Source organism: Taudactylus pleione, unplaced genomic scaffold (genome assembly GCF_031769625.1).
Source record: "Taudactylus pleione unplaced genomic scaffold, aTauple2 ptg000327l, whole genome shotgun sequence".
Taxonomy (NCBI): Eukaryota; Metazoa; Chordata; class Amphibia; order Anura; family Myobatrachidae; genus Taudactylus; species Taudactylus pleione.
In genome coordinates this window covers 7,568,503-7,593,484 of record NW_028284728.1, presented here as the reverse complement: position 1 = coordinate 7,593,484, position 24,982 = coordinate 7,568,503, and the positions used below count along the sequence as shown (strand labels likewise).

Here is a 24,982-nt window from a genome sequence, read left to right as displayed (position 1 = left end):
ACGCTGTTTGTTTAGGTGCTGATTAGACTAAGATGGCTCAGGATAGGTTGAACAATTGGGATGACTGATATTTTTTTTACCTCATTATAATCACCCTCATAGTAGCACATATTTGATTTGTACCCTGTTCTCTATATCTGCCTGTATATGGAAAGGGATTATAAAAATGATATAAACTTGTATTATACTCGTTATGTGGTGATGATATATTTGGTGGAGATGTTGCCCATAGCAACCAATCAGATTCTACTTAACATTAACAGCTAGAATCTGATGGCTGCTATGGGCAACATCTCACTGTAGTAAATATACCCCTAAGCATTTATTTTTTCTCGGTTTCTTATTGGAATAATTATTGCATTAAGGAAATGGGGCTCACCTGTCACCCTTAGGTGCAGTTATGTGGTGGTGATCACGGTTGCGCCACTGGTTTTTCCATGAAGCTTCTGATTGCCAGCCACCAGCACTGGTTTTGCCTATCATATAGACCAGGAGAGCAGGAAAGAAAACCATTAAGAGGGGAAACGTGGGAGGCGAGGGGGGAGGAGGGAGGGGTGCAAGTGGACAGTGAGTTGTGAGAGCAGATGGGAGAGAAGGAGGTAGGGGCAGGCGGGACTAGAACAACCCGTGGAACCCCTGCAAGTGCTCTGAGGTGTCCCTGGGTGCCACTCAGTTTGGGAAACACTCTATTAGATCCATTGCTTAGGATTCTGACTGCTTTGTTTTATATGTTTGTTAAGGTATCCTAAACTTGCACCAAAACACCCAGAATCCAACTCAGCAGGAAATGATGTGTTTGCAAAATTCTCAGCCTACATAAAAAATCCCAAGCAAGATCTAAATGAAAGTAAGCATGCCATTTATATGTATTTCATTGTGTTACTGTGTACTGGTAATATGCAATATATACAGTATCCTCTTTACTGCAATATCCTGCCTCTTTACTGCAATATCCTGCCTCTTTACTGCTTTATACTACCTCTTTACTGTTTTATACTGCCTCTTTACTGCAATATACCGTATATACTCGAGTATAAGTCGACCCGAATATAAGCCGAGGTACCTAATTTTACCCCCAAAAACTGGGAAAACTTATTGACTCGAGTATAAGCCTAGGGTGGGAAATACAGCAGCTGGTAGTGCCCCCAGTAGTAATCCCCCCTGGTAGTGCCCCCAGAAGTAATCCTCCCTGGTAGTGCCCCCAGAAGAAATCCCCCCTGGTAGTGCCCCCAGTAGTAATCCCCCCCTGGTAGTGCCCCAAGTAGTAATGCCCCCCCCCCCGGTAGTGCCCCCAGAAGTAATCCCCCCTGGTAGTGCCCCCAGTAGTCCTAATAAAAATTTAAAAAAACACTTACCTGAAACCCCGCTCCTGGTCCCGCCGCTGTTATCAGCTCCTCCGCCCACTTTGCATTATGGCATTACACTGCCTCTTTACTGCTATATTCTGCCTCTTTACTGCAATATACTGCCTCTTTACTGCAATATACTGCGTCTTTAGTGCAATATACTGGCTCTTTACTGCAATATACTGCCCCTTTACTGCAATATACTGCCTCTTTACTGCAATATACTGCGTCTTTAGTGCAATATACTGCCTCTTTACTGCTATATTCTGCCTCTTTACTGCAATATACTGCCTCTTTACTGCAATATACTGCGTCTTTAGTGCAATATACTGCCTCTTTACTGCTATATTCTGCCTCTTTACTGCAATATACTGCCTCTTTACTGCAATATACTGCGTCTTTAGTGCAATATACTGCCTCTTTACTGCTATATTCTGCCTCTTTACTGCACTATACTGCCCCTTTACTGCAATATACTGCCCCTTTACTGCAATATACTGCCTCTTTACTGCAGTACTGGCGTCGCAGCGCCAGCGGGGCTGTTGGAGCGGCAGCATGGACGTCCAGATGGACAGTCTTATGCTGCCGCTCTGAAGATAGTAAAAAAAATAAAATAATAAAATCTTCTTTTTTGCAAAAAATGTAAATTAAAGCTTAGGGGCTGCTTATGCAGCCCCACTGCCCAGGGTGACCCGACTCCGGCCGGGCACCAACTAAAACTGAGGTGCCTGTGGTCGGGGGCGGGGTATAGAGGAGGACGGACCCAAGTGCATCCTGGGAGCAGCAAAGCTTTAACTGCGTGGTGCCCGTGGATCCAGATCCAACTATACCCCAAGGTCAACCCTGTGGACCCTATGGACTTCGTAGAAACAGAGATAACAAAGGAAAGTTCTTACCATATCTCTTGTTTTACTGCAATATACTGCCTCTTTACTGCAGTATACTGCCTGTTTACTGCAATATATTGCTTCTTTACTGCAATATACTGCCTCTTTACTGCAATATACTGCCTTTTTACTGCAATATACTACCAACTTTAGTGCAATATACTGCCTCTACTGCTATATTCTGCCTCTTTACTGCAATATACTGCCTCTTTACTGCAAAATACTGCCTCTTTACTGCAATGTACTGCATCTTTACTGTAATAACCTGCCTCTTAACTGCAATATACATCCTCTTTACTGCTATATACTGCCTCTTTACTGCAATATACTACCTCTTTACTGCAATATACTGCCCCTTTACTGCAATATACTGCCTCTTTACTGCAATATACTGCGTCTTTAGTGCAATATACTGCCTCTTTACTGCTATATTCTGCCTCTTTACTGCAATATACTGCCTCTTTACTGCAATATACTGCCTCTTTAGTGCAATATACTGCCTCTTTACTGCTATATTCTGCCTCTTTACTGCAATATACTGCCCCTTAACTGCAATATACTGCCTCTTTACTGCAGTATACTGCCTGTTTACTGCAATATATTGCCTCTTTACTGCAATATACTGCCTCTTTACTGCAATATACTGCCTTTTTACTGCAATATACTGCCATTTTTAGTGCAATATACTGCCTGTTTACTGCTATATTCTGCCTCTTTACTGCAATATACTGCCTCTTTACTGCAAAATACTGCCTCTTTAATGCAATATACTGCATCTTTACTGCAATAACCTGCCTCTTAACTGCAATATACATCCTCTTTACTACTATATACTGCCTCTTTACTATAATATACTACCTCTTTACTGCAATATACTGCAATATACTGCCTCTTTACTGCAATATACTGCCTCTTTACTGCAATGTACTGCCCCTTTACTGCAATATACTGCGTCTTTACTGCAATATACTGCCTCTTTGCTGCAATATACTGCCTCTTTACTGCAAAATACTGCCCCTTTACTGCAATATACTGCCTCTTTACTGCAGTATACTGCCTCTTTACTGCAATATATTGCCTCTTTACTGCAATATACTGCCTCTTTACTGCAAAATACTGTCTCTTTACTGTTATATTCTGCCTCTTTACTGCAATATACTGCCTTTTTACTGTAATATACTGCCTCTTTACTGCAATATACTGCCTCTTTACTGCTATATTCTGCCTCTTTACTGCAATATACTGCCTCTTTACTGCAATATATTGCCTCTTTACTGCAATATACTGCCTTTTTACTGCAATATACTGCCATCTTTAGTGCAATATACTGCCTCTTTACTGCTATATTCTGCCTCTTTACTGCAATATACTGCCTCTTTACTGCAAAATACTGCCTCTTTACTGCAATATACTGCATCTTTACTGCAATAACCTGCCTCTTAACTGCAATATACATCCTCTTTACTGCTATATGCTGCCTCTTTACTGCAATATACTACCTCTTTACTGCAATATACTTCCCCTTTACTGCAATATACTGCCTCTTTACTGCAATATACTGCCTCTTTACTGCAATGTACTGCCCCTTTACTGCGATATACTGCCTCTTTACTGCAGTATACTGCCCCTTTACTGCAATATACTGCCTCTTTGCTGCAATATACTACCTCTTTACTGCAAAATACTGCCCCTTTACTGCAATATACTGCCTCTTTGCTGCAATATACTACCTCTTTACTGCAAAATACTGCCTCTTTACTGCAATATACTGCCTCTTTACTGCAATGTACTGCCCCTTTACTGCAATATACTGCCTCTTTACTGCAGTATACTGCCCCTTTACTGCAATATACTGCCTCTTTGCTGCAATATACTACCTCTTTACTGCAAAATACTGCCCCTTTACTGCAATATACTGCCTCTTTGCTGCAATATACTACCTCTTTACTGCAAAATACTGCCTCTTTACTGCAATATACTGCCTCTTTACTGCAATATACTGCCTATTTACTGCAAAATACTGCCTCTTCACTGCTATATTCTGCCTCTTTACTGCAATATACTGCCTTTTTACTGTAATATACTGCCTCTTTACTGCAATATACTGCCTCTTTACTGCTGATTTACAAGCCCTAATTATAGGCTAGGTAATATACCATCAGCTCCGCAGTTACAGTACAGCATGCACACAGTCCTTCCCGGACGTCATGTTTTCCTGCCTGTGGTCATTGGTATATGCAATGTTGCAGCCAGTGGACTGTGCCTGTGGCTTTAAAGTGCATCAGAATGCCCATCACTCATTTAGACCATGAACCATTTCAGCTGCCCTCCTTTACACCATCTCTTACGTACGTCCTTCTGGAGATCCGATCTCTAGTACTGAACATTCTATTTCAGACGGAGATCCACCATTGACCTATAGTGGCATCATTCTTTCGGCTACCAAAACCGTACCTTGTGAAACCTAGCATCTAACTGGCCTCTCCCATTCCTTTACTACCACTTAATCTCCTGAAATGGCGACTCGTCATTGTTTATGATACGCTGTCTGACATTTGAGTTTTTGAAATGGCATAATTTTGTATTTTTGTAATTTTAAACTCCTCACTATTGACCATTCCTCTAGACCAGTGGTTCCCAAACTTTCTTGAATACCTGCGCCCAGGAGTATCAGAAGTTTTTTCTCCGCCACCCCTACACCAAAAGTTGCTTATTGAGAAATTCAGATAAATTATTAAATTAAGTGAATTGTGTTTATCTGTCATCCTTAGGCTCAGTTATGTGGTGGTGGACAGGGCTTTACTTCTGTTTGTCCACCTATTTTATGATTAGCAGCCACCGGCACTTGTTTTGCCTATCACAGTGACCATAAATGATTTGGTTCTGGAGCACTAATCCATGGCACCCCTGCAAGTGCTCTGTGGCGACCAGTTCGGCAACCACTTTCCTAATCTGTCTTGTTTCCCACTCACCCAAGAGCCAGATTAGGTAGTCATGCGGCCCTAGGCATCATACTGGTTTGGGCCCCCTTACTGCCCCTAACCCCCCTACATATATAAAAAATAAAAATTCCATAGACAACAAACCTTATGGTTTCACATGTCCCATTAAGGTTTTTTAGACATGATCTGAAATTTCACAAAACCTACTGAGTTTCTGCCACTCAAACTAAAAAAAGCAATGAAATTTCGATCACTAAGGCTGATGCCTTAATGGACGTGTCCCTTGCGCAATACAGATATGGTATGCCATCACACCCTGTGGTTGACTGCAGATTCAGCACTCACAGAGTGATATTGTTGTCACTCACAAAATGGTGGAGCTGCTAATTCACAGAATTGTGTGTTCATTGAATTACACACATGCAGTCTATGCAACTGAGGTCTGAGCAGTTATGTGGCACACACATCCCACTCAGTACCCATAATATTCCCATTTGGTCACCTTAACAATCCCACTGGGTTACAACATCCTTCTCACTCCATACATCAATCTCATTCAGAATACACATTCAGCTCCCTAATTGCTAAAACTATCATACTTTGTCTATGCATGTACAGTATCTTCGCCTCCATGCTGCTCTATCTTCCCCAATACCTACTTCAGTGTGGTCTCCCAACTGTGCTAGTCTGTATTCCGCTATCCGCAACAATCTGCCTTTCCCCATCCGCGCCGCCCTGTCTTCCTGCATCCGTGCCACTCTGTTTCTTTCCATCTGCACCACTACCTTCCCCCCAGCCACGCCGCTCTGTCTTCCCCTCATCTATGCCACTCTTTCTTCCTCCATCTGCGCCACTCTGTCCCCCCAACCATGCCACTCTGTCTCCACCCCCCCACCTGCACCACTCTGTTTTCCCCCCTTTAGCACCAATCTGCCTTCCCCAATCCCTACTGTTATGTGTTTTTCCATTTGTGCTAGTCTGTATTCCCTCATCTGCCCAAGACTGACTTTACCCATCTGTGCTGCTCTGTCTTCCCGCGTCCATGCCACTCTGTACCCCCATCCACATCGCTCTATGCCACTGTTTTCCACCCATCTGCATCACTTTGGCTCCCCCCCATCTGTACTGTTTAATCTTCCCCCCTCTCCACGCCTTTCTGTCTCCCCCATCCACACCGCTCTGTCTCCTCCCCATCCACCCCCACTCTTATCCCACCTGCATAGCCCAATCTTCTGCTCAGACCTCAGTTGCAAAGACTGCATGTGTGTATTCCAATGAGCACACAATTCTGTAAATTAGCAGCTCTACCGATTTGTGAGTGACAGCAATCTCACTCTGTGAGAGTTCTGAAACTGCAGTTAACCACAGGGTGTGATGGCATACCATATCTGTATAGCGGAAGGAACACGTCCATTAAGGCGTTAGCCTTAATGATCGAAATTTTATTGCTTTTTTTATTGTGAGTGGCAGAAATTCAGTAAGTTTTGTGAAATTTCAGATCATGTCTAAGAAGCCCTAATGCATGGATGGGGAACCTCAGGCCCGGGGCCATATAAGGCCTGCAAAATAATTTGGTCTGGCCCTTGGAGCTTTTTTCTGCTAGCCTCATCTGGCTAACAGGGTGCCTAGAATGGGACCCTGCATCCATAATCTCTGCAGCAGTGCCACCTGGAGCATCCTTCGGATGCTTCATACAGTCACACCGCTGCCCTTACAGCTCCCAGAGTATCCTCAGGATGCTCCGGGCATTGCTGTAATCACCGGCAATTGTGACCCCCCCACCCCTGTATGACTTCACACGGAGGGGCGTAGCCTGCACCCGGCCCGTGAATAATGTTGTATATATCAAAATGGCCCTCAGCAGAAAAAAGGTTCCCCAACCCCTGCCTTAGTGGGACATGTGAAACCGTAAGGTTTTTTGTCTATGGAATTTCATTGTTTTTTAAAAATTTATTAACCATCAGGGTTGGAGGAGCTAACCGGACCACCTGCAGGGGAGAAGAGCAACAAAACTGTATACTAGCACAGGTGGAGGAGGAGACAGCACACAGGTGTTTTGGGGGTGCAGAGTGAGAGACTGGGGCGGGCTGCAGGTGTGCAGGGCAGTGGCAGCAGTGGGTCCCCTGTATTTAGCACAACCATCACTGGGCTCAGCTGAGCTGGTTCTGGTTTTGGAAATACAGGGGACAAAAAGCATAGGGTCCCCTGTATTTGTCATAACCAGCACCGGACCCTTTCTACCAGGGGGATAATGCCACAGCCAGAAAAACTCTTTCACCGGGTCCCCCGGCCAAAGCATTACCCCTGACCGCTAGTCAGCCCAGGCCGGGGATCCCTGGAGAGCTGGGGACCCCCCCCCAATAAAGGGGTCCCCCTCTCCAGGGCACCCCAGGCCTAGACTGATAGCTTGGTGCTATCCCTGGCACCCCTGGGCAGTGGGTGCTGGGTTGTTTGTGTAAAGTATAGAGTTAAAAAATATTGTCCTTTGCAGGTGAACCACAGGATCCAGCAAACCTCCCCTGCAAACTGGTACTTGAAGAACCACAAGTAACAGCATGCAGGGCATTATGAGCCCGGTGGCACCTGTAGTCCACCTGTAAAGAAAATATTAAAATAAACACAATACACTTTAATATTTTAAAAGTTTATTTTACTGCTTCTTCACCTGGGGGCGGTAGCCAATTAGCTCTTTTACGGGGCCGCCGCTGCCCCCCCAGGGCTTCCGTCATCTTTGCCTGGTGGGCGCCAACCTGCCAGGGCTTCCATCGTCTTCGCCTGGCGGACGCCAACCCGCCAAGGCTTCTGTCATCTTTGCCTGGTGGGCACCAACCCGCCAGGGCTTCTGGTGTCTTCACCTGGGGGCTGGAAGCCAATTAGCTCTTTTGCGTGGCTGCCACCTCCCCAGAGCTTCTGGTGTCCTCTTCTCCTAGTAGGCGGCAGCCTTTGAGCTCTTTTGCATGGCCGCCTCCCACTTCTTTGGGAGCTCTTCACGCTCCCTCCCCGCCGTCGGACTGCCATACCGCTGTCTTGCACTGGCTTATATAAGCCAGCCAAGGGGGTGGGGCGATGACGTCGCGAGCCATGATTGGCTTGCGGCGACCATCTTTGAATTTAAAAAATGGTGCTGAGGTGCCAGTTTTGAAATGGGCACTGCTGCTGAACTCTGCGATGACGTCACTAGCCGTGATTGGCTCGCGGCAGCCATCTTTGAATGGCTGCCGCGAGCAGCCGGGCGGACAGGGTGGCAGATAAGGTAAGTGTTTTTTGTTTTGTTTTTTGTACAAGTGGCACTACAAGGGCATTATATGGGGGCACTACTACAGGGGCATTATATGGAGGCACTACTACAGGGGCATTATATGGGGGCACTACTACAGGGGCATAACTATGGGGGCACTACTACAGGGGCTTTATATGGGGGCACTACTACAGGGGCATTATATGGGAGCACTGCTACAGGGGCATTACTACTATATGATTTCCTTCCTTTCAAATCAAGGGGGTATCTAAATATATTTTGGGGTAAAAGGTAAAAAAGTTCCCTGACCCCTGATATAGTGTGTACCCAGCTTTACTAGGACAACCTTCTCCAATTCAGGAGTGCTTTGTTATTGGTTTCAACCTGCGTCTCCCACTAGTATGATTACCAAAGACACCCTCTTCCCAACTCATGTGGGAAGGGGCTGCTAATGGGATTTCTATGATGTTCTGTCTCATGTATACAAATATACAACATTTTGAAGAGTTCCTTCAATTCGTAAGGCATCATAGACAATCACTGTTCTGCCTTTTTCCATTTTTGTGTCATTTGAAAATCTGAAGACTTTACCTTAAATATTAATAATAATCTCCATATTTAACATATTGAAGAGCACTGATCTAAGTACAGACCCCACAGTACCCACTGGTGTCCCCCCTCTGCTAACCGCACCAATGAACAAAGAAAACCCCTGCAACATCTACATGTCCGATCTAATCAGAAGTGGGAGCCCCAAAATAGCCATCTTGCTTGTGTTAAATCCGCCTCTGCGGGCGAGGCCAGAATCCACAATAAACGCATGTTACATTTGTGCTGTCATTTGCTTATTGTGTTTTTTTTTTACGGGCAACTATCCCTTCATCCAAAATTGTAACCCTTTTTAGTATCACTTGGCGTTCTTTAAGAGTGAGTTAAGAGTAATTCACTATTTCTTTTTATTACTCTCTCCGTAGCACTCGAAAAAAACTTGCTGAGGTCGTTAAAAAAACTCAATGACTTTCTGAATTCACCGCTGCCTGACGAGATTGATGCCTATTCTACCGAGGAGATCGCCGTCTCCGACAGGACGTTTTTGGACGGGGATGAGCTTACACTAGCAGACTGCAACCTTTTGCCTAAACTCCACATAATTAAGGTTTGTCCGATACCAACATTTGCTGTGTAACCTTTTATGACGTAATTAGTAGTTGCTTATTTGGTTTGGTCAAGAATGCTCCTCCAGTGGTATAAAAATGGGCATGTCACAGTGAATTGAGATATTCCCATCACCCACGCACAGTGGAAACAGCCATATTGTAGGCTTAGCCAATAATGATGACACAATAACCTATCAATTTAGTAGGAACCAGTGACATCACGGAGGCATGTGACATTTTCTTGTCTATATAGGAGACCGCACTCTATATACATAATTATGGCCAACCCTTTATGGTACTCCTTGCTCGTGTGTACCAGGGTTAAAGGACCGGTTTGAGGTCTGAGCTGCACAAATGTCCATCTGATTTTCAGCAGGCGCATGTGCAACTTACAGGCGATTCAGAGTCCAGGACCGTGACTAGGGGTGTGCCGGGCACTGTGGGCGGCACCAACGTTGCCCCACGACACCTGCATGTGGACAGCAGGGTGCCTGGAAAGGCACTCTGTAGCCACTAGCGGCACTGCAGAGCCACCCAGTGCGTTGGAGGCACGCTCTGCACAGGCACCCTGCTGCCTATGGAGCTCCCCGGGGCGTCCTTACTGCTCTAATTTGACCAGAGCCGGCAGCCCTGAACGCAAGCATGTATTGCCAATGGCGCCTGAATTAGGGCAAAACCGTGCAAGTATAATGGCCACTCTTGTGGTACTACAAGTGACAGCATGCACAACAGGGAATTGGTATGTAATACCGCCAGCCGCATGGCCAGCAGTTCGAATCCCGGCAGCGTCAGGCCGACAGTGGAACAGAACCCGGCAGCGGCAGCCCGACAGCGCTGGAAATCCCGATCGTTCCCAGGTAAGTACTAACTAACCTAACCTACCCCCCTAACCCTCCCTTAGGGGAGTCTAACCCTAACCTCCCCCCCCAAGTGCCTAACCCTAATCCCCCCTCTAAGTGCCTAAACCTAACCCCCCTCTTCCCCACTGCCTAAACCTAAGTCCCCCAGGGGGGGTGCCTAACCCTAACCTCCCACCGGGGGTGCCTAACCCTCCCTCCCCGGGGCCTAACCCTACGTCCCCCCCGGGAGCCCTAAACCTAAATCGCCGGGCTCCCGGCATGGGTAAAATGAGTGGCGTCTACATCTAGACGTCGGTCATTTCACCCTCGCCGGGATATGACAGTCGGGAAGCCAGCTGTCGGTATAATGTCAGCCGGCTTCCCGATTACATCCCCACAACAGATGTTGGCTCCCTTAGGAGAGTACGTAAAAACCTAATTGTGCCTTAGTGTCATTAAAATAAAACTAAATAACGCTTATGTGTGCCTTTCTATTATTTGAAAACTGTTGTTGGGATAGTTTATATTGCGGTTTAGTAAGGGCATCATCACCGACCATGGCAGAACAGATCATCGGTAAACACCATTGGTCATTGCTGAACACTGCCAGAGGTAACCTCACTGCACATGGCTTGCACGTCGTTGTTTAGCACCCTATCCCAGCAGTCTGCGATGTTGAGTGGCGTCTATCGCTATCTGTTATTGCAGGGAGTTAATAAGAGGACACACGTCATTTGTGAATGGAATTAAAAAGTAAAAATAAATATTGGTCCCCTCGTCACCTTTTTCTCTTGTCTTCTCAAAGGTGGTTTGCAAAAAGTTCCGGAACTTTGACATCCCGGCAGAAATGACTGGAATTTGGAGATACCTACACAACTCCTACGCCAGAGATGAGTTCACCAATACATGCCCAGCAGACTATGAGATTGAATTTGCCTATTTTGGTGTCGCCAAAAGAATGAATCCATAAAACCGCTTTGTTCTCTATTCACAATATCCTACATGCAGTATTTTTTTCAAAATTGGTAATTTGCCTGGGAGAGAAACGTGATACAGAACATCGGTGCTCGGGCAACCGGGTGGGGTCTGTTCTGTAGCACAGAAGCCGGGGCTCCGGCTAGGGGGTGGGGAACCAAGGCTAAAACATTTTATTAGGTGGTAGTACCACTTTAAGTACATCTATCACTTACATATAGCAGAGGCAGCCATTTTGTAAGCCAAATATTCTGGAGAACGCCGGCTATGAATCAATTTGTAAACAATGCACATAGTTTAATGGTGAACTCACATGCTGCACTCAAAGTGAGGTTGTTTTAAATTCACAGGCTGCAATCTCAGGATTTCATTGGCCAGTTTACAAAATGGCTTCCTCCACCGTGTGTAGAAGCAAGCAGGTACCATTGGTTTTATTTACCAGTCAAGTCCACACAGGATGATGAATACTTACTGAAGCCGCAACACTGCATTGCATACCTCAAATCGCAGAATAGCTTCGATTGCTGTGGCATTCGCAACCAATGAGAACATAGTTAGCAGTCCAGGAACAGTCTCAGGATTTGAAGAAGTCTCTATTTTTCAAGAACGTACAAATGTATAATGCAAATTCTTTTATTTCTGTATACAATGTGCCATTTTCACGATCTACCCTTATTCATCGTCCTTTATACGTTCAAGTTATTTCAGAAGCAGAAGATATTCCCCAGTATTCAGTGTAGCATGTTAGTAGCATATTATGCAGAATACGTTATTAAACGCTCTATACAAAAGTTTATTAATTCACTGGGATGTAAAGTATGTATCCTATGAACTAGGTAAAGCTTAGTAAATCTGAAAGCATCGATAAGTGAGCTATGGATGTAGAAGTACTGAGGCAAGGACTTTAGAATAATGTGTCCTTTTGTGACATCTGACCGCCAGAGTTTTATTGTGGTTTATTTGTGGTACTATGTATTACTGGGTTCTCAGTTTTGTTGCATTGAATTTCCAGAACTGTTTTTTTGCTCATGTGATCTAAGCAACATATGGAGCCATATTCTTGAAATTGGAGAAAAGTAAATAAGTTTTAAAGACCGAACAAGACAAAAAGTGAATGTTTTTTTTTTTCTTTTGTACCACCGCAGTTATATTTGCCAGCATTTTATAATCATTTTCTGGGGCAAACGGACCTTCTGTACTACAATCACCATCATATATATTTGCTGAAGTTTAATTCATAATTTTATGAACATGAAAAATAGGAACATTTCCAGGGACAACATATTTCAAGGACAAATCTTTAAAAACTGGGGCCACAATGGAAATTAGGGACAGTAGGTGACTATCCACATTCTCAAAGACATGATTCACCATTTAAAAAAAAGAAAATTAGACATTAACATCATTTCTGAGGTAAAATATCAGTAAACCTGGTCCTTTCAATAATTTGATATATAGAGAAATATTTGTGAAAGCTTTTCATTGTGTTAAATTTGTCTTGTTTTTGCTTGCTTATACCTATGCACACAGAAGGCAGCCATTTTGTGGGCTCACAATTCATATTCAGTCTGTTTTGCAGGAACAGCTTGATTCACACATACAGGACTATTTACTAAGATATGGCTTATTGCATGTATAGAAAACGACCTACTGCCATAACTTATCAATAAAATTTGTCTGGGAGAGGTAAGGCATAACTTTAACCGTGTTCGCAGAGGAACTGAAATCCCAAGCTTTGGATTTTTTAGTTGTACTAAATGACAAAAATAGATAAAAAAAAATATATATATATATATATGTATATATATGTATAATAAAAAAATTAAGGAAGCATTTTACATTGATTTTCTCCTGCAGAAGATAGAGTCCTGCAAAAAGAGGACCTCTATGGTTCTGTGAAATAGACCCAGTAAAGTGTGTGTGTGTGTGTGTGGGTTTTGTGCCTCGGTGATGTCACTGCTTGTTAGTGTATTACCAAGCTGCATACTGAAATATTGCTTTAGCACACAAAATGGCTGCCACCACTGTGTGGAGATAATGGGCCTTATTCCAAGTGCATGTGTTCGAGCTGCAATGCCTGCGCATGAGTCCTGATGGAGCTCAGCCATATTAAGAGCTATACATTTAGTTAACTATTTAAATTGTTTATGTTAATGAAATTTTACTACACACATATGCATATTGTTATTTATACACATTATGTTGACTGTTGCATGGAAACTTTTTGTGAAATGTCGCAGTTTCTTAATTTCCTCTCTTTATATCGTATACTGTGAAACTATTTTCTCTCATAGGAATGACCACATATAGTATGTCAATCTAAAATGGGGGCTTTGGTTAGCTAGATCAGTGTAGTGTACAGGTTATCTTCCTTTATCACCAGGTGAGATCTCACGATCAATATTTGATGGGTGTGGGTGGGGCCTATCCTGATAAAGCGGAGCTTACTGCAACATGCCACACCCCCTCATTGATAAGCCTTGCCCACACTACAGGACAACTAAACCTGAAATACAAATTGACTTATAAAAAGTAATAATATATATAATGTTTCAAGAACAAAAAGTACTAAACTACGTGCCAGTAATATTATGGAGAGACACTGTGGTCATCCTCTTTTGCACAGAATGGCTGATAGCAGAGGACAGTAGCTTGCACTAACCTCCAGAACAAATGCAAGTGGAATATCAAATTTCTCAAATTCTGTTAGGATAAGAGAACTGTTATTCACATATGTGGATGTTTTAATTAGTTCAATTATAGAAAGCAACTTGCATTTAGTTTATAGTTGTCCTTTAATCACAGACTGAAACAAAACCATAGAGAGAATGGCTGACGGTTCTGGCAAAGATTAAGGCAACTTTGGTTATTTTTATTTTGTTTTCCTTGCCTACCGTAATATCAAGACATAAGGTTACTGGCATAGGCATTTAATGCAGAGTTATTATCATTCAACAATATATTATACACCAATGTCCAATACTAGATCTTTCATCACCAATGGGGCAGATATTTACTAAAACTTCTAAAAAGAAAAGTGTAGTTGTTGCCACCAATCAAATACTAGCTGTCATTTTGTAGAATGTACTTGATCACCTTTTTTCTTTGTTTTTTAAGATGTTTTAGTGAATCTACCCATATGTGTTAATCTGTCACCTAGTCACAGTGGGGCGAGGGCAGCCAATTTGTGAGTGGAGCTAATATTTACGAGAATGCGGCCTTTTGTGTACTCCCACAAAATGGCTGCCTTTACTTTACAAAGCCGACAGATAAATTTTTAAGAAAAATAAAAATGCTGCACAGAATAAAGACAGTTCATGTCACTTTTGAATTGCTAATTACTGTCAGCTGACAAAATGGCCGCCTATACTTTGTGTTAGGGACAGACAGGTGCATCTTGTGAGAAAAGGGGCCAAGTTTTGGTGTGTAAGCATCCATCTACTGTCACCGATCTTATTTGTTTTTGCCTAAAAACAATTCTGATGCGTATTCACTGTTCACATGCCTTAAATGTTTGTTATTAAACGATTGAGATTTAACAATACCCTGCAAACTGTCCTGTCGTTCTTTAATTGGGCCCTGAAAATAATGATTACACATAGCTTGGATGATCCGGATTCCCCGTTTGCAGGCTACCCGGTAGTTCTGTCTGTTTTCGTTTGGACCTCACTGTTTTTAAACTTTATTGTATGTCTTATATTATGTTTTTATCTATAAAGTTATTCTGTTGCCCTTATGCTCCTAATTATACCTCAGGGGATGTGTATTGCCCTTGTTGGACAGTAGGCTTACACAGTTGCAGCAACCATCTACTGGAAATCAAGAGTACAATGGACTCCTTGCTTAACCGTATTTATTACCCAGCGTACTGTATATTGGAAGTCTTTTGTCTTATTAAAGGTCTATGAATACACAGGATCTACACCAAATTGGAGCTTTGTAGAATTCAAGTTCTTTTGTAATTTCTATATAAGGTACTGTACAGTATATCTTTTTACTCATTTACTACCCTTGCATTTCAATGAAAAACTTGTACAGTCAACCAGACCCACCAATCCATTATGCACTTTTGGGGTCTGTTCACACAGGCATCTATGTATCAAGCAGTGAAAAGCGTGGAGAAGTGAACCAATGGAGAAGTTGCCCATAGCAACCAATCAGCTTTGAAACAGCATTTATCAAGTACAATCTATAAAATAATTATCAGGAGCTGATTGGTTGCTATGGGCAACTTCTCCACTGATCCAATTCTCCACGCTTTTCACTGCTTGATACATAGGGGTCAATCCTATTAGGTACGATGATCTCGCGTGTGCAAGTCATCGCGGCAGTGGCCGCACTTTACGGCAGCCCGGATTCGTCTTAGGCCCGTATTCAATTAGAGGCGAAAAGTCTGAAAAGTTTCGCCTGTCCGACTTTCCGCCTCCTTCGTCTGTTTCAGAGGCGAAAACTTTACGCGCACGTCCCCGCTTTTCGCCCTATTCAATTCTTAAACAGGTGAAAACGGAAAGCGGTGAATGCGGACAAGCGGAAAGTGCTGTCGGAATTGGGGAAAACAGTCTGTACCCCAATAAAAGTGTTTGGGGTACTTAAATAGTTTCTTATTAGTGTCTTTGCACAAGTGGTGAAAAATGGCACAAAGCAGTTTTTTTGGTGAAAACAAGTACTCTAAGTGAACTTTTCAAAAAACTTCAAAAATGCACCTACAATCCTAAAATCACCTGACCCATCCTTGCAGACCCCCCAAGAAGTCTATATCGCTAGTTTTTATGCTGGTCCTCCCACTTTGAGGCCCAAAAATGAAAGTACTTTTTTGGGGTGTTCTTAGTTGTTGTTTTTTCCAGATTTATCCTTTGGGGGACTGTCCCGAGGGTTCTGGGTCATTTTTCCCACATTTGCACCCCAAAGTAAATTTTGCACTTTTCTCCAGCTATTCATTCAAGAAACTTTTTCACCTATTACGTTGCATTGAGTTTTCGCATAGGTGAATTCCACCTGGAATTGAATTTGGAGATAAGTTCAGAACAGGCGGAAAGCGGCAATAGACAAAACTTTTTCGCAGAATACAGCTTTTCGTGTCTAATTGAATCCGGCCCTAATATTGCTCGCAGCCCCATAGGGCTTTGAGCAAATTTATGCGAATCTAGGCTCGTGTCGTGTAGTGAAGGGTACGAGATGTGGTGCGTTTAAACGCCATTGCAATGGCACATCGCACCCTTCGCTCCTAATTGGATTGACCCCATAGACTCATGTAAGCCTTGGAGAGAGATAAAATGGAGAAATAATAAGTCCCAGCCACTCAGCTCCTGTCAGTTTACAGGCTGTGTTTGAAAAATGACAGTTAGGAGCTGATTGGCAGGTACTTACCTTTCTCCATTTTATCTCTCTCCAAGGCTTAGTGAATAGACCCCTTTGTCTGAGAAATGCCAACTAGACAATGAGCGCGAGTGGCTGATTGTTCTCAGCGGTTTAGTGCACATTTAGCCTCTAAATGCAATGCCAGTAGTACCAGCCCTGTTGACTGTAGTAGCTAATTGCCTTGTTAACAGCTTTACTGAAGATTATACAGGATGGTTTTTTTTATACTTGTTGTTCATAATTTACTCTTTTCCAAATAGAAAAATATTAACATTGTGTAAATAAGTAGTTTTCTCTCCCTGCGTTTTACAAAACACTTTACCTCTCGCCCAGAATGTCTGGGAGATTCCTGAATTTCGAGGGAGTCCTATCTAAATCCACGAAAGAGCAGGGAACTTTCCCCCCAACCTCGGATATTGCCCACTACCCTAATAAAGTAAGCGGGGGCTTGATAATGGGGTTGGCTGCAAATTGCTTCATTATGGCTCTGCTCCTGCTGTAGGATTCTGTGCTTCGCTGCTGTAGTGTGACGGCCATGGTCATGTGATTCATGTCACTGTGTACAGTACCCTACACTTGGGCACCATGGAGGTGAGGGCCCCAAAGTCAGCAAGTATGATTGACTAAGCCTTACATGTGTAGTAGGGGTGTGACTAGGAATAAAGTGACCCTGTGGCATCACTCTGAATGGGCCCCATCTCCTCCTTACCTCGATACACAACAGGTGGTTAGTGGCATACGTGTGTTTTGCGCAGCATTTATTAGCCCATGCAACTGTGTTAATATATTGGTTTTCTGTGCATAGCAGGCAGCTAAAGCTCTAATCTACTGACACAGGGAACACTGATTTGTTCTATGAATGCTGTCGGCAGTGACTGTGGGGTCTATTTACTAAGCTATGTTAAGAGATAAGGTGAACGGTGATAAGGTACCAGCCAATCAGTTCCTAACTGCCATTTTTCAAACAGCCTGTGACATGGCAGTTAGGAGCTGATTGGCTGGTACCTTACCTCTGTTCACTTTATCTCCTAACACAACTTAGTAAATAGACCCCTATGTGTCAGGAATGTAGCACTTATTGTGCCTGCTATGTACATTAAAACACAGAATTCCCCAGGCTGAGATGCAGGCAGAAAGCGCCCATATACCTTTAGTCTTAGGGGTGGAGGCGTGCCTGGACCCTGGTGCCCCTAGGCCTGGTAGCAGTTGTGTGGGCTGCTATGGCTATTGTTAGACTCCCTAAGGCAATCTCTATGTATACATATTTCCCCCATTTACCCAAAGTAAATTATTTAAATTATCAGTATCTTTGTATACTCGCACATCCACAACTTAAAGGAGTCGTCCACTGTTTGACGCATGCTTTGCGCAATTGTCTACTTTTGGATAATGCGTGTTATTTAACCAGACATCCACAATCACCATCCTGTGTCTGCAGATTGGGGCTCTGTCGCTGGGACCCCCACAGTGACCTGCCTTCAGCTCCTGGTTTGCAGTGCCTCAGCAGTGCTATGTACCAGCAGCTAGGACAGGGGAGTGCATGATCCAGGGACTGTGAATGATCCGTGCGCCCAACTGCTCCAGGACTTGAAAGCATGTGACAGCGTTGGCAGAGGGGGGGGGGGGGTCTGCACTTTTGTACAGCCCCTTTAAACCATTGTATATCTGATTATTCCATGCTCTACCTTTTCAATGCAAACGCTGACAGGATTGTTTTGTGTGTGCGCCACCCTGGATGGTGCAATGCATGAGCTGACAGCCTTGTCGCCATTGTCTGTGGAGAAGGAGACCCTGGTGTGCCTGGGGCATGCTGGGAGATCCCCGACTGCCGCCAGAGAGTGACTGGATACTTGATTCAAGGATTTTGAGCAACCTGTCTGTAGGTGATCCTCTAAATTCATGCCTTTAACATGTTCGTCCAAGTCATAAAGCCTAAAATTCATTTTAAACAAAATCACACGCAGAAGCAGGTATGACTAAAGGTGTGTATCCACTACACGAGTGTAGAACACAACGATTACAACATCATAATCTCTCAGTTGTTCATTATATTGTGCAGTGAATAATGTGCCCACACTGAACGATATGTCGCTCAGTGCAGGCACCTTCCCTCATCCCCAAACATGCACAGCCTGTCGATATCAGCAGGTTGGCCTGCATGTTCAGGCGATAACGGATGCTATGAACGACCAGTGGGAGCGCGCATCGCTGGTATATTCACGGCACGATTAACGAAGGATAATTATGTCGTAATCGTTCAGTTTTTATCGTGTAGTGGATATGCACCTTAACTCTAGTTAAAAACAAAAGCATTTCAAACAAGATTATTTGTTTTCGTTTTACCACAAATAAAATTACTTTAGTAGAAATTGTTACATGTTACACTCTATGTTTCTTTTCATCAACATATTTACATTTGTTTGGGGTTTTTTTTCTTTTACACTTTTAAGTGCTGGAACAAAAGCAGAATGTTCCTTGTCGCTAACTTTACTAATGTGAGAGTCGTCAAGGTGAAAGTTTCACCGTCGTCGGGTTTATGAAGTCTGCGGTCACTGCGCACGATCGTCACTTGTTTTGAATGCAGTATTTCCAAAAGCAAGCTGCAAGAGAGAAAGGCCTGATGTAACTTGTGAAATAATGTCAATGTTTTGTGATGTGTATCAAACACTAATCATTTCTTGAAGCAACCTATGTCACTGGCTGGATTGACTGGCTATACAATACAGGGGTACCTGCAGTGGCGTATCTATAATGGGTGCAGTGTGTGCAGGGCACATGGGCCTCCGGGTCCAGGGGGGCCCCGCACCGCACACACTGCACCCATATTATTTCAGACTTACCTGTCCGTGGTCCCACGTCGGGTGTCTGCGATGCTCAGAACACTGGAAAATGGCCGCTGCGGCCACTTTTCCGCTGTTCTGCGCATGCGCAGTAGACTCTGGACACTAGAGTGTACCCAGAGTCTACTGCACATGCTTAGAACGCCGGAAAATGGCCGCGGCGGCCATTTTCCGGCCATTTTCCGGCGTTTTGCGCATGCGCAGTAGACTCCGGGCACACTCTAGTGCCCGGAGTCTACTAAGGCTCCGGTGGCTGGCCAGCCACGTCAGTCAGCTGCCGCCCACCGGGGAGAGAGGAGGGGGCCCAGCACGGGGAGTGCACACGGGCCCCCTCCTCTCTTAAGACACCCCTGGGTACCTGTATATGGTCACAAATGATAGGGGTGTATCTAGGGACCTGAGCATCCCTGGCAAAGTAAGAGACTGGCATCCCTCCTGTTGGCAGTTAGTAAGTAGACACCGTGGGGGCTGTACAGGAGGCGATCGCCCCTCTCCCCTCCCTCGTCGTCCGGCGCTGATCCTTCTGACTGAGAGATCACCACAGACTTTTGATAGACCGAAATGGCCACGGGTTGCACTGCCGGGCGGCACCCTTGGTGAGTGCCATCCTGGCCAATAGAAAGATTGGCAACTAATATGAACAACTAATTGACAACTAATATTTCAATAAAAACTATGGTCTCAAGGGAGGATATTTCAATGTACATGGAATTTAGACCAGGATCTAAAGTGATAAAAGTGAATCAGGTCAAAATGGTTTGATCCAATTGGGAGATTCTTCTGAGCAAGAAAATTACAAATCCCCTAATCATGAACGCAAGCTGATTTATCTTTTAGTTTTTTTTGGTTGGCTCATGCTCACTCTTGGCACTGTCCTCAACTGGTATCACAATCGATATTGGTCCCTACGTTACCGGATACCAGCTGTGGGAATGTGCTGTTGGACAACAGGAGGAGCAGAGATCTGTACAGATGGCTGAGGCTCCAGTACTGTCTGTTGCTTCGTTTAGTGCGCATTTCAAGTCTCGTAAGTCTTAAACCGCGCAGACTCCAGTGATCTCTGCTCCGAGTCCTTACACAATCTGATGGCTGGTATCAGAGTAACGGTGGGGACCAAAGGCATAATCGCCAACTGAAGCTCAGCACAAGGTAGAAGTAATTAAAAGGTGGTTTTTTAAAGGTGGAAATCCCCTTAATTAGTATATAGTAATAATAATGAATAGGGTTGGAAAACAAGTAGCTTTTATGAAAATATGAGAGTTGCTCACTTACAGTTCCCCTCTGCTTTCAGGTGAACCTCAACCTTAGTACATAGACCCCAAACCCCTTTGCGTGTTGGGTTTTATCTCAGTGTCCCGTAGAACCTTGGACCACACAACCCTTTACGCAATATTATTTTTATAATTTAAAGTGATCAACCGTGATCACTGATCAATGGTTGATCAGTGATCAACCATTAGAAAGGCAAGTTCTGTATTTAATTTGGCTGCTCATATGGGTGACCTGAGCAGACAGAAATAAGGTTGGATGGCCGAATTCCACAGATCTCCATTAAGTGACCCTTATAACCATACTGCCCACAGTAGTAGTGCGCCTTATGCAATGCCCACAGCAGTAGTGCCCCTTACACAATGCCCTCAGCAGTAGTGCCCCTTATGCAATGCCCATTGTAGTGGTGACTCTTATGCAGTGCCTCCGGTAGTGGTGCCCCTTATGCGTGCCCACAGTGGTAGTGCCCCTTATGTAGTGCCCACAGTGGTAGTGCCCCTTATGCAGTGCCCACAGTAGTGGTGCCCCTTATGCGTGCCCAAAGTGGCAGTGCCCCTTATGTAGTGCCCACAGTGGTAGTGCCCCTTATGTAGTGCCCACAGTGGTAGTGCCTTGTGCAGAGCCCACAGTAATGGTGCCCCTTATGCAGTGTCCCAGGAGTGGTGCCCCTTATGCAGTGCCCCCTATACAATGCCCCCTGTAGTAATGCCTCCTGTAGTAGTGGCCCCTGTAGTATTGCCCCCAGTGGTAATGCCTCTGAAGTAATGCTCCCTGTAGTAGTGTCCTCAGTGGTAATGCCCCTGTAGTAATGCCTCTGTAGTAATGCCCCCAATAAAAATGTCCCCTAAGGACGCTCCAGGCTGCACTGCTGCAGAGATTCTGGCTGCAGGGTCCTGGAAAGGCTCCCTCCCAGCCAGATGCAGGGGCCGTGGGTGAGCAGGGGTTCCGCCCACAGAGCCCTGCGCTCTGAGTTGTCGCTATATCCAAGATGAAGAAAGGATCTCTGACTCTGACATCACAACCAAGTGACCGCTACGGCAGGGCCGGTCAACCACCAGTGTTACTATCCACGTGGGAGAGAGGGAATATAAACCTGCGCGAGCGAGTAAAGCGAGCCACTATGCTCGAAGCGTGGCGAGCGAAGCGAGCCCGCGGGGGGGACACTTTTGGCCTCCTGTCGAAACCTTGCCCTCCCCATTTGGTCGTGGGTCACGTGGTTGTGACGTCAGAGGTCCTGTAGAGCATCTCCTTCTAGACCTAACCCTGCTCGCACACACCTAGTTACGGCCCTGATAGACTTGCCAATTATTCACTTAAGAAATAAAAGAATCTCCAGTGCCAGAGCAATGGCTGTGTACTCAGGGCCCGATTCAGACCCGCTCGCTAGATGCGTTCACACGCACACAAAGTATGCAAATCCCGCGATCGCACGGCAAGACATTAGCACGCCCACTATGTCTTGGCGTGCGATCGGGGTGTGTATTTAGATGCCCACCACTTTCCCTTAGTGATACACATCATCTCCAAGAAGTGTATGCAACAATTGGTAACATCGAGTAACATCGGACCCATACGCAGCACTTGTGGCAGACCATACCCTACCGCAAGCACTGCAATTAATTCAGCCAAGTGCCGTGTGCTATGATGCTGCGTCTTAATTATACACGCCTCTGAAACGACGTTAAGACACTCAGACACGCCTGCGTTCGCACCACCACTCCCCCGTTTACATCCACCAACCCGTCACCACCCACAAACGGCTCGTCCTCTCACTCAATCGAGCGAGGTGTCTATGTGAAGGGTGCGAGTGCTTCCCGATCGCATGGACTAGTTTGCGCACGCGCACTGTGTCTTATACGCATGCGCACATTGCAAACATTGGCAGGGTCTACGTGCCAACGCAGCCTAGCGAGTGAGTCTGAATCGGGCCCTCAGTACTATGAATTCACACTTAGGGGTATATTTACTAAATTGAGAGTTTTTAGAAGTGGAGATGTTGCCCGTAGCAACCAATCAGATTCTACTTAACATTTAACTAGCACCTTCTAGAATCTGATTGGTTGCTATGGGCAACATCTGCACTTCTAAAAACTCTCACTTTAGTAAATATACCTCTAACCATTTTGTTGGTTTCCTATTGGAATAATTGGCAACACTGATTGCATTAAGAAAATGGGGCTTACCTGTCACCCTTAGTAAATTTACCCCTTAGAGTAAAGCTAGCGTTTATGAAACCTCTACCTCGTTTCTTGGATTTCCTGGGTAAGGACTGAGACACTTTCCTGAAGTGCTTCCCCCTCATGTTGGTATTGGCTGTCAGCTCATCAGTTTGGTCGATGGATTCTTCATGATGAAAGGAAGGATTGGAATGGTCCTCTCGTACATCGTCCTATGTGATAGAGACAGCATTAATGGGGGAATCCTTCTGCCTACACAGACCTGTTTATACTTGTGGGTAAGACAACAGATACATTCCGGTCTGTGCATTGGTCACATGTATAAGTACTACTGAGCCCATGGCCATTCTCACAAACCCATAGACTCCCAAGCTCTGCACATTAGTGTTTGTACTAGGTATGGCTCTGCACATTAGTCTTGGTACTAGTTATGGCTATGCATATTAGTCATGGTACTAGGTTATGGCTCTGTACATTAGTCTTTGTACTAGGTATGGCTCTGCACATTAGTCTTGGTACTAGGTATGGCTCTGCACATTAGTATTTGTACTAGGTATGGCTCTGCATATTAGTCTTGGTACTAGTTAAAGCTATGCATATTAGTCATGGTACTAGGTATGGCTCTGCACATTAGTCTTTGTAATAGGTATGGCTCTGCACATTAGTCTTGGTACTAGGTATGGCTCTGCACATTAGTATTTGTACTAGGTATGGCTCTGCATATTAGTCTTGGTACTAGTTATGGCTATGCATATTAGTCATGGTACTAGTTATGGCTATGCATATTAGTCATGGTACTAGGTTATGGCTCTGCACATTAGTCTTTGTACTAGGTATGGCTCTGCACAATAGTCTTGGTACTAGGTATGGCTCTGCACATTAGTATTTGTACTAGGTATGGCTCTGCATATTAGTCTTGGTACTAGTTAAAGCTATGCATATTAGTCATGGTACTAGGTATGGCTCTGCACATTAGTCTTTATACTAGGTATGGCTCTGCACATTAGTCTTGGTACTAGGTATGGCTCTGCACATTAGAATTTGTACTAGGTATGGCTCTGCATATTAGTCTTGGTACTAGTTATGGCTATGCATATTAGTCATGGTACTAGGTATGGCTCTGCATATTAGTCTTTCTACTAGGTATGGCTCTGCACATTAGTCGTGGTACTAGTTATGGCTATGCATATTAGTCATGGTACTAGGTATGGCTCTGCATATTAGTCTTTGTACTAGGTATGGCTCTGCACATTAATCTTGGTATGAGGTATGGCTTTGCACATTAGTCGTGGTACTAGGTATGGCTCTGCATATTAGTCTTGGTACTAGGTATGACTCATATGTACATATATTGCGTGAATTAGGAGAATGTGTGTGAATTAGGAGAATGTACATATATTGCGTGAATTAGGAGAATGTACATATATTGCGTGAATTAGGAGAATGTACATATATTGTGAGAATTAGGAGAATGTACATATAGTGTGTGAATTAGGAAAATGTAGATATATTGTGTGAATTAGGAGAATGTACAATATATTGTGTGAATTAGGAGAATGTACATATAGTGTGTGAATTAGGAGAATGTACATAGATTGTGTGAATTAGGAGAATGTACACATAGTGTGTGAATTAGGAGAATGTACATATAGTGTGAGAATTAGGAAAATGTAGATATATTGTGTGAATTAGGAGAATGTACAATATATTGTGTGAATTAGGAGAATGTACATATATTGTATGAATTAGGAGAATGTACATAGATTGTGTGAATTAGGAGAATGTACATAGATTGTATGAATTAGGAGAATGTACATATATTGTGTGAATTAGGAAAATGTACATAGATTGTATGAATTAGGAGAATGTACATACAGTATATTGTGTGAATTAGGAGAATGTACATATAATGTGTGAATTAGGAGAATGTACATATATTGTGTGAATTAGGAGA

At 44.1% G+C, this 24,982-nt stretch overlaps 2 protein-coding genes across 2 annotated transcripts in view; one reads left to right on the top strand and one right to left on the bottom strand.

Moving 5' to 3' along the window:
- Positions 1-14,928, top strand: part of CLIC6 (CLIC family member 6) — a 53,886-nt gene extending 38,958 nt beyond the window's left edge. Inside the window, exons 4-6 of the mRNA XM_088443172.1 lie at positions 741-847; positions 9,388-9,569; positions 11,215-14,928. Of these exons, the coding sequence (XP_088299298.1) occupies positions 741-847; positions 9,388-9,569; positions 11,215-11,379 (454 nt within the window). The 3' untranslated portion in view covers positions 11,380-14,928. The remainder of the gene's footprint in view (positions 1-740; positions 848-9,387; positions 9,570-11,214) is intronic.
- A 4,321-nt stretch (positions 14,929-19,249) lies between these two features.
- The window catches only part of LOC148509433 (uncharacterized), a 50,357-nt gene continuing 44,624 nt past the window's right edge, over positions 19,250-24,982 (bottom strand). Inside the window, exons 4-5 of the mRNA XM_088443134.1 lie at positions 23,093-23,240; positions 19,250-19,342 (exon numbers count right to left, since the gene is read on the bottom strand). Coding sequence (XP_088299260.1) covers positions 19,308-19,342; positions 23,093-23,240 — 183 coding nt within the window. The 3' untranslated portion in view covers positions 19,250-19,307. The remainder of the gene's footprint in view (positions 19,343-23,092; positions 23,241-24,982) is intronic.